Source organism: Aotus nancymaae, unplaced genomic scaffold, assembly GCF_030222135.1.
Source record: "Aotus nancymaae isolate 86718 unplaced genomic scaffold, 86718_ANA_hifiasm-v0.15.2.pri h1tg000051l, whole genome shotgun sequence".
NCBI classification, from domain to species: Eukaryota; Metazoa; Chordata; class Mammalia; order Primates; family Aotidae; genus Aotus; species Aotus nancymaae.
The window spans coordinates 17297852-17312072 of record NW_026988465.1 but is presented as its reverse complement, the minus strand read 5'-3'; the positions used below and the strand labels follow the sequence as shown (position 1 = coordinate 17312072).

The 14221-nt window shown below is 35.5% G+C and overlaps 1 protein-coding gene across 2 annotated transcripts in view; it reads right to left on the bottom strand.

The window, feature by feature from the left end:
• CDKAL1 (CDK5 regulatory subunit associated protein 1 like 1) overlaps positions 1-14221 on the bottom strand; it is a 716352-nt gene that overhangs the window by 689463 nt on the left and 12668 nt on the right. For both annotated transcript variants that reach the window (XM_064363032.1, XM_064363031.1), the window contains one exon: positions 12573-12685. In XM_064363032.1, coding sequence (XP_064219102.1) covers positions 12573-12685 — 113 coding nt within the window. The remainder of the gene's footprint in view (positions 1-12572; positions 12686-14221) is intronic.

Genomic DNA, 14221 nt, shown 5'->3' with positions numbered 1-14221 from the left:
CTACATTCGAATACTTGCTTACACTTCACAAATGCAAAAACTTTTAATCCAATATAGTATTATTCATATCTCTATGTCAATGAAAAAAAAAAAAAACTTTGAAAACTGCAAAGCCTTTTTTTCCCTTAAAAAAGCCCTCATTGGCTAAGTGTGGGGGCTTATGCCTGTAATTCCAACAACTAGGAATCTGAGATGAGAGGATCAGTTGAGGTCAGGAGTTCAAGACCAGCCTGGGCAACATAAAGAGACACCATCTTTAAATAAAACTGAAAAAAAAAAAAAAAAAACTTTTTAAAGCCCTTGTTTATGGCTTGCACGTGATTTTACACCATAATACAAAAAGCCAGTACAAATAAAGTGGAAATGAAAGCTTCAAATATTCTCCCTAAAGCTTCTCTGGCTTAATTTTTATCTTAGATGTATCTATAGACCATTTTCAATGTCTTCCACTTTTATATTGCTTAATGATTTTCTGAATAGTTTCATTAAATTACAACATTTATTCTAGAACACTCTCACAGTTACTTCATTTTTGTAAGCTAGCTAACAATGAACCAACGAATTTTCACATGGAAAGAAAAAATATTCTGAATGATCCGTCCTTATCTTTGATTCACTTGCTCCTAGGAATTTTACTCAAACTGCAATCATTAAATAGTTCTTTATAGAGCAGACTTGAAGATCACGGTTAAAACACAATGATTTCATCTTAAATCATACAGCAATTCAATTAAGAAGAACATCAGAAAGAAGACGACAGTCAGTAAGATCACCGAAAGCCTACTGAAAACACTGCTGAAGGAGTGAAAGCAGAGAAAGAGCCAAAGGAATAAGCCATAAGCACTACGTCTTCTGTGAAATGGAACTAGATGATCAAAAACAATTAGACAACAACTCAGAAATGTAGTTAGTTCACCCATAGCCTAACCTCTTGTCTATACTACATTCAAGAAAAAGCACAGGACATGAAAATTGATCAACTTAGCTATCTCTAAGTATGATTTGCTGGGAAAGATTGAAAAAAAATGCTAACAATGAATTTTTTTTTTTTGAGATGGAATCTCACTCTATTGCCCAGGTTGGAGTGTAGTGGCGCCATCTCGGCTCTCTACAACCTCTGCCATCCAGGTTTAAGTGATTCTCCTGCCTCAGCCTCCCAAGTAGCTGGGATTACAGGGGTCCACTACCACACCCAGCTAATTTTTTTTGTATGTTGAGTAGAGATGAGGTTTCACCATGTTGGCCAAGCTGGAAACTTCTGACCTCAAGTGATCCGCCCGCCTCAGCCTCCCAAAGTGCTGGGATTACAGGCATAAGCCACCACGCCCGGCCAACAATGAATTTTTTTTAAGGATTTAATTTCACCCCAGGCTCTCCTTTTTTCATCTTTAGTAGGGCTGGATACTGTTTACCCTTAAGAGTAAATACCATTCCAGATCTTCTCTATAGATTCTAAATTTCCTTCCTTTATTTCTGAGTGGATGGAAATAACATTTTGAAGGCCCTTATTTTTATTTCTCTCTTCATTACTCCATGGGTAGAAAAGAAAATAAACAAAGAGAATGCCACCCTCATTCCTATCCTTACAATATGCCTATTTATCAATTGTCGCAAACAACTCAAATGAATACAAGTAATACTCCAAAATCATTTCTCTCTGCGAGGGCACAGGAACACACACAAATAAATGGAAATCTATATAACCATATTTTATTAAGTCTGAAGGAACATTGAAATTTCTAATACTGAATCCAATCCCATTAAATTGAAAGCAATTACTGCTTCCAATTTAATAAAAATAGATTAAATTAGATTTCTGATTCAATATAATTTGTAGTGTCCATGACAGAAAAAGTGATAGTATGAAGATCTTATCCAAGACATGTCAAGATGATGCAGACTGGACTTGACAGGCACCTAAATAGAATTCTACTGAAAACTCAAGGGATTCACACACATACTACATTTATTTAACCTTTGGAATATAGTTTAATATTTATTCTAACTTAAAGACAAAAAAGAGTAAAATTACTTCCATACATTATATTAAATATACTTGTTTTTACTTGTTCACTAATGCACACAAAAAAACACCCAAATTATTACTCTGTGCCAGGTATCATATCTAATACTGATTATAACATTAAAACACAAAGTTGACAACTTTACATATACTGACTCATTTAATCTTCAGAAAGGACTACTACTGTCATCTTCATTTAATAAGGATGCTAAGATACACAGATATTACCAAATTTAGAAAGCTAATAAATGGCAGTAGTTGGCTTTACAGTCAGGCTTAATATTAATAGTTAGCTATAGTCTGGGTTTTTGTTTTTTTTTTTTTTTTGAGATGGAGTCTTGCACTGTCACTCTTGCTAGAGTGCAGTGGCATGATCTCAGCTCACTGCAACCTCCACCTCCCGGGTTCAAGTGACTCTTGTGCCTCAGCCTCCCAAGTAGCTGGAATTACAGGCACGTACCACCAAGCCCAGCTGATTTTTTTATTTTTAGTAGAGACAGTTTTCCCCATGTTGGCCAGGCTGGTCTTGAACTCCTGACCTAAGGTGATCCACTCACCTCGGCCTCCCAAAGTGCTGGGATTATAAGTGTCAGCCACTGCGCTCAGCCTACAGTCTGTTCTTAATAACTAAGCAACAGTGTCTCTGACATGTCAAAAGTAAAGATAAGTAAAATAGAAAGAACTCGCACATCATTTAAAAAAACGTAAAACAGTTAAATTATCTTAAAGTAGGAACTAGCTGAGATGTCACTCTAAGCCAGCAGAAATAAGCTACTGGCAGCAGGGCTAAGCAGAGTTGCATTTTATGCAAGGAGTTTCAATCTAAAATGATCCAATTAGGTAAAAATCATGGGTAGCCACAACTCTTACCAAAAAAAGCCCTTAATCAACCATAAAAATAATATATACATGGATTAGTGTACTTAATACTATAAAAGTTCTTAGAAACTCAAATTTGAGAATGACCAAGCTACAATAAAAGGGGCAAAAGCAAAGTCTCTGCAAATACCAAGAAATGCAAATCATTTCCTCCTTAACCATTAAACACGTGTTGGTAAAGTAGGAACTGGTGGCAAATTTTTAAATGTAATTACTGCATTCTGTTTTATTATGAAGACTCTTTAACCATAATACATGTTAATAGACTTGAAGATTAATAAGCTATACAAGTTGCACAGTATGCAAAGGTTAGTTTTTAGTGAGTCTGAAAGCAATGTAGTATTAAAGGTAACAAATGTTTGTCCTCAAATTAAAAAACTCCCACCTTCATATGTGGACAAAGAGGACAAGGACCAGATTCTAGGACAAGCACAGTGAGGGCAACAGAGCAATGAAGGTGTCAAGCAGTAAGCCAGTGACTGAATAATTTCACATCTGGTCTCCAGCACACATACTGCAGTCGGACATCTGCACAAGATCATACTGTCTCTGAAAGGGCCAATTTGTCCAATGTTTACATAAATACTGCTAAAAACCTCAGAAAAAAATCAATCAGAAAAAACAAAGTGTAAACTAATTTAATGACTTCTAATAATTGTAAGTACATTTGTAACATGAAATTCACTTTTCATATAAAATACCGTAACTGCAGTGATCATGTAATGCAATATTGCCATCTCTTGCCCAATAGCTAAAAATACATCATGTCTTTAATCCAAACCCATGACAATTTCAAATTGAAGGCCAAAAAGAGCCAACATTACATGTTCAACTGTTAACATTTGGGAAATTTTTTCTCCCCGAAATTAAAGAAGGTAATACCAAAAATAGATTTTTAAATGAAGCTTTCATGGTAATTTATCATCTGCCCATTTTCTTAAAAAAGAAAATTAAAATTTAAACACAGGCTATTTCTAAATGAATTATCCCAAAAATATTTCACAAATCTCTTAGGGTGATGTGAATTATTAATCAATTATGCAAATGTCAAGATTCTGAAAATCTGGGTACATGTTTATCTGTCTCATAAAAATTCTAAAATATTATAAATATAAAATGTTTTAAGTCATTCAATACCATAATGCCAGTAATTCTGAAAAGACTAGGCATCATAACACACTTCAGCACTCCAGAGCAGTTTATTCACAAAAATTAATACAATTACACTCAAAGTATTATTTCTTACATGCTACAAAAAGTGAAAACCAGACATTTAGTGACCTGAAAAGGTCAGGCCAAAGGTTGAATAGGATGAAAAATGATCTTTAAGTTCAGAAGAAAGACAACAAAAAAGATTAACTTTTACCACATCTTTACTAGTGGCAAAATTGAGAACAAGAACTTATAAACGTTATCAAAATACTTTAATTGCCATGAGAGTTACTAACTTTTACTAGGCATTCATTTTGGACATAATACCAGAGTAAGAAAAACTAAGACTTGGAACCAAAACATTTTAGAATTCACAACAGTGAACAAGATTTTTCCTTAATCCCTTTAGAAGGTAAAGATTATAATCAACCATACAAGTTAACTCTCAAATATAAGAAAAATATTGCCTAAAAAATTTTTTTAAGGTTGACACTATTTGATTTGTGTAAATGACATAAATTTAGGACAATATCAAAATTAATACCACACAGTAGTCTGTTGGTTCAAAAATACTTAGTTTGTGCTTCATAAAATTACACAAAAAAGAAATTCCTGAACCAAGATGGAAAAATATCAGAAACTTTAAGTATTTCTGTGCTCCATTTTAAAAAGAAAAAAAAAAAATTTAGAGATCAAAGAAATCATCATGCAACTATTGCATAACACAGTAACAAATTAAACATCTTTTTAAAATATATAAGGGCCGGGCACGGTGGCTCATGCCTGTAATCCCAGCATTTCAGGAGGCCTAGGCAGTGGAATGGTTGCGCTCAGGAGTTCAAGACCAGCCTGGGCAACAGAGTGAAACCGTGTCTACCAAAAATACAAAAAAATTATATTTTTAAAATAAAACACCATTTGTAATGTTATATTCCACTAAAGCACTGTAAAACTTACACAAAATTCTTAACATATACAACCTAAGCTGTAGAAAGAACAGAGAATCCTACTCAGTTTTTATAATATAAAACATAATTCCATATGTTATGAAAAGCCATTTTCTTCCATTTCTCAGTCACCTTGGAATCATTTTTAAATAAAGGCAACCTCCTTATAAGATCTTGCAGGTAAAATAGGTAAATTATTCTTGGTAAATCTAATGCAAATTATACTTATGGCTTTTTAAATTTTTAAAGCAAAATGTATAGAAAACTATTGGTTACAACATGCCAATTAATCTACACAATATCCTTACCACAGTGCTGTACTTAAGACATGTGTATATTTAGCTCCATTTTCAGTGACACAACATTATAACACTTCAAGATATATTTATCCCTGGGCTACATAAGCAATAGTGATAGTTTTCCAGAAAGTTATGCATAACACATGGCAATTAATTATATGTATCAATGGCCTTTCCAATCATAGCATTTTTAAGACCCTAGTATATAAATGATTTTCCAATCAGATTTGCCCACATCGTTCCAAAGGATGGAGTCACTCATTAATACAAAAACTTTGCACACATATGGCGCAAACAACATGCCCTAATTCTCTTAGGTCGACTTTCAGTCCACTCTTCAACGCAATTTCCACTCTTAAAAATATATTTTAACGCCCTTAAATTGCTGCTCATCTTCCACAACTTCAACCAACACATCCTTGACCTTGTCACCATTACCAATCTATTTTCCTCAACAACATGGAAATGTGGTGTGAAGAACAAATCTTCTTAACTCAATTCCTTCTTAGATCACAAAGCGATTTTTTTCTGGCTCAGGCTAGCCATTCCAGAATTCCAAGTATAGGATTCCCAAATTTCATTCACCTATAACACAAGGTCTGGTGAAAAAGAGTCTGTCTAGTTCATGCATTTACTGTTTCAACCCCAATTGTTTATTATACATACCGCACTGCCATGTGCCCAGAAATCTCATTTTACATTTAGATATCTCCAAATTAATTTATTACCCCAAATTCTAATATTGTGAGCTGTTTTATTTTTATTGTCTGGGCAGATAAAAGGTAGGGAAGCTACCAAACCTGTTTAAGATTTCCATCTCTCCCTCCTTGAAAGCTGAGTCCCTTAGAGAGAACTGACAGAAAGAATACAGCTCAGGGATCCAATAACCACTGTCATCCCTGCCACAATTGGTACTTCGCTTTTATTTTGCTGGGAGTTACCCCCTTTAAAAATGTCTATTTCTATTACCCCTGTGCTGTCAGCTCCTCACATAAAGGCAGCTTTGAATAAAATTCTCTCAACTTTCTACATGAAATAATAGTGGTAAAAATGGTAGAAAAAATATTAGGACTTAATAATCTTAGTTCATGCAAATAATCTAACATAAGCACATTTCCACAGGAAGAAAATGTGAGAGTGATGGCAAGTTAAGGATGTACCTTTTTCTTTTTTTTAGACAGAGTCTCACTCGCGCTGTCATCCAGGTTGGAGTGCAGTGGCACAGTCTCAGCTCACTGCAATCTCCGCTTCTCAGGTTCAAGCCAATTCTCATGCCTCAGCCTCCAGAGTAGCTGGAATTTCAGGCATGCACCACCATACTCAGCCAATTTTTGTATTTTTTGTACAGACGGGATTTTACCATGTTAGCCAGGCTGGTCTCAGACTCCTGACCTCAGGTAATCTGCCCACCTCAGGCTCCCAAAGTGCTGGGATTAGAGGCATGAGCCACCGTGCCCAGCCATGTTAACGATGGACTTTTAAATAATGATCTTGAGACTACAGTTTTGCAGTACTATATATATATATATTCACATATATATGCATATATATATTCACATATATATGCATATATATACATGTATATAGTAAAAGCTTGGAAAATTATCTGAAAATATCCACAGGAAGGACATTTTACAGATCAGCAAAAATAGTTTCCATTTTAATGTATGAAAGGCTTTGTTTCTCTGTATACATTTCTATGTTTAACTTCCAAGCCTTAGAATAATGCTAAGTAAGATTCAACTCTATCTATAAGCTGATGATGTTCACACCTTGCACTACAGACACCGCACAGGATCAGACTACACTTGCACTGTAATTCCAGATGGACTTCAGAAACTTAAGCTATTAATAAAAGACATCATCACTGGCTAGAGAATAAAGAATTTTGGCAAGAAAACCCTGAGTTACATTTTTGTAAAAGTTCTATTCAACATATAACTAAACACTTCACTATACATATAATTTTAAGTCAGAAACTTTAATGTCAGAATGTTTTTAAATAATTTGCATAAAGCCTAAGTTAGCGTTTTGTTCTTCCTTTATCTTCAGGTACAAGCTATATAAAATTAACAATAGATCTAAAAGTATGTTACAAACTGTAAGATACTATAAGAATATAAACAATCATGGTGATGGTAAAGGAGCAAGAAAGCTAGATTAAAGAGTATGTGTAGAAAGTATAAGTTAACAGCCCTATACTAAATTGATGATTCCTTCATTGAATTCTACTAGAAGTTCAAAAAATATCCTACTGAGGTTCCACTAGGTCGATGGCTTTATACTTATGATGAAGGAGGCAGGAATGGACCAGGCAGCACTCTGCTGACACTGCTATCTGTAACTAAACAAACAGCTTACTTTCGTCTTTTTTTTTGAGACAGAGTTTCATTCTTATTGCCCAGGCTGGAGTGCAGTGGTGTAATCTCAGTTCACTTTCGCTTCTGCGCCCCCAGGTTCAAGCTATTCTCCTGCCTCAGCCTCCTTAGTAGCTGGGATTACAGGTATGCACAACCTTGCCCAGCTAATTTTTGTATTTTTAGTAGAAACAGGGTTTCACCATGTTGGCCAGGCTGGTCTCGAACTCCTGACCTCAGGTGATCCACCCACCTCGGCCTCCCAAAGTGCAGGGGTTACAGGCGTGAGCCACCGTGCCAGCCAAGAAACAGCTTACTTTCAAATCCCAACTCATCACTGAAATTTAAAAACTGAGCATGTTCCTGTGGTATAGACTGCAGTAGGACATATTCCCCTCTCTTCCCTCCAAAAAAAGGATAAAGGCTTCTAATAAGGGTTACATATTTTAAAACTCTGGCCAGGCACAGCAGCTCATGCCTGTAATCCCAGCACTTTGGGAGGCCCAGGTGGGTGGATCACCTGAGGTCAGGAGTTTGAGACCAGCCTACCCAACATGGTGAAACCTCATCTCTACTTAAAAAAAAAAAATACATACATATATATATATAAAACATTTGAAATATATGAAAAAACACTTCAAGATACTGGGCAGATAAGAACTACCCTAATAAGAGCCATTAATATTAATAAATTTCCATTCTGAACTGACTTTCTTTTAAAGCATCAACTTTGAGAGACTAGAGAACATAATGCAGAGATAAGGCTGTGCTAACGGACAAACAAACTATATCTCAATGACAGCTCTAGCAAAAAAAAATCCTTCTTCCAGTCTCAATCTCTTCATTTTAATATATGCAGTCAACCTCATGCCAGTTATCTCATTTGATTTCTTGCAATAACATATGTGAAATGCCTAATACACAGTAGGCTTTTAACCAATTCAGCTCCATTACCTAAAAATGTGTACAAAAATCCTCATTTCATTGAGAATTAACCTGCTCAATTTATTGCGGCACCTAACAGAAGCATAATATACCATCTACTTTTCATTTACTTGTATTTTTAAGAAATTGAAGTCTACTGCTTTTCAGCGTTTCACAGAATTAATGTACTCCCTATTAGAATATATTTTATTAATATCAGATAGGTAAACTCAATATATTAATGTAAAATGACATGGTTGCCAATTTATTTATATATTTTTTTCCTTTTTGAGACAGGATCCTGCTCTGTCACTCAGGCTAGAGTATAGTGGCATGATCTCGGCTTAGCCTGGGCTCAAGCAATCCTCCCACCTCAGCCTCCTGAGTAGTTGGGACTACAGGCACATGCCACCACACCCAGCTAATTGCTTAATTTTTTGTAAGACAAGATCTTGCTACGGTGCCCAGACTGGTCTCAAATTCCTGGGTTCAAGAGACCCTCCCACCTCAGCCTCCTAAAGTGCTGGGATTACAGGTGAAAGCCACTGCCGATAGTCAAACAATTCTTAAAGAAAACTGAGATAAGAAAGCAGGCAAAGTTTTGTTTTTAAGAAACGTTGGATATTTATAGTTGAATTACATGCAACAACCTAAATCTAAGCCCAAACAAAAAAGTGTAGCTTTAACATCCTTCAAGTTCTACTGATCACCAGCATGGTCCTGGGATATATTCCTTATGAAAACATTCCCATACATGAATCCAATATATCCCATAGACATGTTACAAAATTCAAAGCTACTTCAAACTGAATGACCAGGACCAGGAAACACGCTATACATTTTAGTTAACCTATACATTTTAATTTCAATTAACACTATCTCCCAGAGCAAATAAATCAGTGTTAGTTTCTGCAAAGAGATATTAATCAAATATAAGGTACTACATTCCGACTTGACATCATCACAAATTATTTCTAAAATATAAGTTGTAAAAGCTCTTTTTTGTTGTTTTGTTTTGTTTTTTGCACACAGATGACTCATCATTCAACTTGAGTAAAAGCTCTTTTAATAAAGCATGTCCTGGCCAGGTGCAGTGGGGCTCACACTTGTAATCCCAGCACTTTGGGAGGCCAAGGCGGGCAGATCACGAGGTCAGGAGTTCGAGATCAGCCTGGCCAACATGGTGAAACCCTGTCTCTACTAAAAACACAAAAATTAACTGGGCGTGGTGGCTCAAACTGCTCTGACTGAACCTTTATGAAGATGTTGTTTTTGTTTGTTTGTTTTTTGAGACAGTCTCACTCTGTCATCCAGGCTGGAGCAGAGTGGGGCGATCTCGGCTCACTGCGACTTCCACCTCCCAAGTTCAAGCAATTCTCCTACCTCAGCCTACCAAGTAGCTGGAATTACAGGCATATGCTACCACATCCAGCTGATTTTTGTATTTTTAGTAGAGACAGGGTTTTGCCATGTTGGCCAGGCCGGTCTCGAACTCCTGTGTTCAGGTTATCCGCCCGCCTCCACCTTCCAAGTGCTGGGATTATAGGCATGAGCCACCACGCCTGGCCTTATGAAGTTTTAATATAGAATAATCATATCCTGAATTTGCATATTTAAAAGCAGCAATTTCAAATACATACCCACATAATCTTTATTCCCCAAATAATAAAAATATCTATGACTACTGAGAAGTAATTTTGATTTAATTTATCTGCATACTGTTTTCAATAATCTTCATATAATTATACATAATCTAAAGTTTATAACTATTTTATATTAATTATACATTTAATATTTTAGGTTTCCATTTGATTAACAAAAACATTATCAATTAGTAAGCCATAATAAACTTTACAAATTCTCATCATTCCATAGAAATTGGCTACTGGCATAGGTAATCCAGAAGTCATTCATATCAAATCTCTAAATTTAAGATCTGTACAGATTTCCTTCTTAAATGTCTTAATTTCCTTCTTAAATGTCTTACCGAAGCTAATTCTGTTTCTATTTCCTGGGCCTATAGCACCTAGACTAGTGAAGAAAGTATTTGCACAGTCTGCTGCAGGCCAGCCAGAGTGGAATTAAAAACTATGAATTTCTGAAGTGGGAACAATCAAGTTTACAAAATTAATACAAACATATATAATACAATATATAAAAGTAACAGACTATGCTACATTAGCAAAAATAAAATAAATTCACATTCAAATAATTACTTCCTTAATTTTCCCTTTTTAACTGTTCTCAAGTAAGAAACAAAATTAGGTGTGTAAAACAAAATATAATATTCTTGTATAAACATACCAGGATTGTTATTTTATACAGACAAGTACTGTTATAAGACCAAACACAAACTGCTAACGGACTAAAATTTAAATTAAAATGTATTAGATATCTAATATGACATAGAAAAAGTCAACACCTGATTTTCATTAATGTTTTAGGAAATTATCTTAGGCACATTTTTTTTTTTTTGAGATAGGATCTTGCCCTCTTGCCCAGGCTGAAGTACACTGTGCAATCACAGCCCAGTACAGCCTCTATCTACCTCTCAGGCTTAAACAATCATGCCACCTCAGCCTCTCAAGTAGCTGGGACTACAGGAAAGCACCAACACATCGGCTACGTTTTAAACATTTTTGCGGGGCCAGGGTCTCACTATGTTGCCAACGCTGGTCTCAAACTCCCGGGCTCAAACTCCCGGGCTCAAGTGACCCTCCCAATTTGGTCTCCAAAGTGCTGAGATTACAGCAGGCATGAACCACCACACCCAGCCTTCTTCTTTTTGTGTGTGTGGCTATTTTTTTTAGCCAAGCAGACAACTATAGTCCCAGCTACTTGGGAGGCTGAGATAAAAGAATCATTTGAGCCTAAGAGCTTAAGGCCAGCCTGGGCAACATAGTGAGACCCATCTCAGAAATAAATAAAATATAAATCAATATATAAAGGCTATTTTCTCTTTCTTTTTTTTTTAAGACTAAGTTTCACTCTTGTTGTCCAGGATGGAGTGCAATGGCACAATCTTGGCTCACCACAACCTCCACCTCCCAGGTTCAAGCAATTCTCCTGCCTCAGTCTCCCAAGTAGCTGGGGAAAGGCATGCACCACTATGCCCCAACTAATTTTGTATTTTAAGTAAAGATAGGGTTTCTCCATGTTGGTCAGGCTCGTCTCGAACTCCCAACCTCAGGTGATCCGCCTGTCTTGGTCTCCCAAAGTGCTGGGATTACAGGCATGAGCCACTGAGACGCGATCTCGGCTCACTACAACCTTGAACCCGCCTCCCAGGTTCAAGCGATTCTCCAGCCTGAGTCTCCCAAGTAGCTGGGACTACAGGTGCCCGCCACCATGCCCGGCTAATTTTTGTACTTTTAGTAGAGACTAGGTTTCACCATGTTGGCCAGGCTGGTCTCGAACTCCAGCCTGAACAAGGTCCTAACGGCCAAGGTGGAACAACAAGCAGCATAACACACAATGATAGTATTAGACTATATCCACAGAATAAAATAAATATCCATGAGTCTGTACTGATAGAAATAACTAAGATAGGCTGGGCGCAGTGGCTCACATCTGTAATCCCTGATTAGATCTTGGGACAGAAAAAGTTAATGAGAAAACTGTTAAAATTCAAATACCATCTACAGTTTAGATAACAGAAACGTACTAATGCTAATTTCCTGTTTTATTAACTATATTACAATTATGTAAGATGTTAATATCAAGGGAAGCTCGGTGAAGGGCATATGTGAACTCTCTAATTTTACTACTTTTCTGAACATCTAAACTTATTTCAAAATACAAGCTTTTTAAAGTTTTTTTACAATATGATATCCATGGGTATCTACACAATGTGTAATAGCTATCACTGTTTCACCTTAAAATCATTAAGTAATGCTAAAATACCCTTTAACTGCTAAGCTAAAATATGTATCTCAAAAAAAACTTAATTCTGAAAATTTTAATCAATAAAATATATTACAGATCTCATTACCTGTAATTTTATAGCCATAAGCAGCTAGCTGTCCAGCCATATATTCTCCATCTGAATTATTATGAGAACAGCCCCATGTTCGTATCCAAATTTTCTGTATGCCTGGAATAGTGCTGTTAAGGAATCAATTAAAAAAATGTTAGTTTCATTGAGTAATTTTTTTTTGATCCAGGGTCTCACTCTGTTGCCCAGGCTGCAGCACAACTTTGTGACCACAGCTCACTGCAACCTCAACCTCCCAGGCCTAAGGGATCCTCCCATTTCAGCCCCCTAAGTGGCTGCAACTATAGGCATGCACCAAGACAGCTGTTAATTTATTTTTTTGTAGAGGCAGTGTCCCACTATGCTACCCAAGCTGATCTTGAACTCCTGGGCTCAAGTGATCCTCCCATTTCAGTCTCCCAAAGTGCAGAATTACAGGCGTGAGCCAAAACTACACCTAGTTTTACTGAGTAATTTTTAAAATAAAAACCACTCGATGATTTTAAGATACATTACACAAAAAATAAACTCACTACAATCCGTTCAAAAGCTATTCATTAAACACATCAACTTAACTCAAAATCTGTTGTTATATCAAAAGTCTAAAATCAAGATAAAGAAACCACAGAATTCTAAGAAGACTCTACATAAAAAATAGCTCCTTTACCCCGAATTGTATTTTAAATTCATACTACTAACTTAACTACCACTAAATTCAACTCCTAGAAAGGTACATAAAAATAACAATAGGAAAAAAAAGTGGTTCTAGCAGTAACAGCAAATAAAGTATGTCTGTTTATAGACTCCTACATACTAGTTGCAATCTTTAGCTTCCTTAAAACTTACAGATATAAATAAGTTAATCAAAATTTAAAACTGTCATCCTAAGACATTATTAAAAGTACTCCATAAAATTAGAGTTCTTAAAAAAAGGTAATATTTTTAGAAAATAAAAGGACTTTCAACTTGGATTGCTCTAATAATTTATAAGTAAATATAAATTACCTTAGGTATACATTTAGGGGAAATTTGATAAATCTCAGTCATTAAAATATAAGCAAATTTTAAAAGATTTTTAAAAGGTTAATTTCCCAACAAAACAAGTAGATTATAAATTTCAACAGTTTACTAGATAAACAAGTATAGGCTTATTAAAATTATATAATTACATTATCCTTTCTGGTTACGTTGTATCAAAATTTCACAAACTAGCGATCTACTATAATAGTGTAAATAGGGCAATAATTTCTTTGTGCCCACTGCCTTCACCTGATCCATAAGTATTTGAAAATCTGCTAAGAAAATTCAAATGTCCAAAATACTACTGTCTCATAAGAAGCACGAACTCCAGTAAAAATTTCATTTGGAAGTAACACAGACTTACATACCAACTGCAGTAATATCAAAGAGATTCCTGTTGTCCTAGGGTATCTGCTAGGAACATCCAGTTTGGCATCTCATTTCTTTTTAACTAATTACCTTGTCAAATTTAAAATCATTCAAATAAAAAAAAAATTACATGCAGGTTGTTTCTTTAATTCAAAAATTCAAAATCCAAAATGCTCTAAAATCTAAAACCTTTTGAGTGCCAAAATGATACTCAAAAGATGCTCCCTGGAGCATTTTGGATGTCTGGATTAGGAATAATCAACTGATAAGCATGTAAT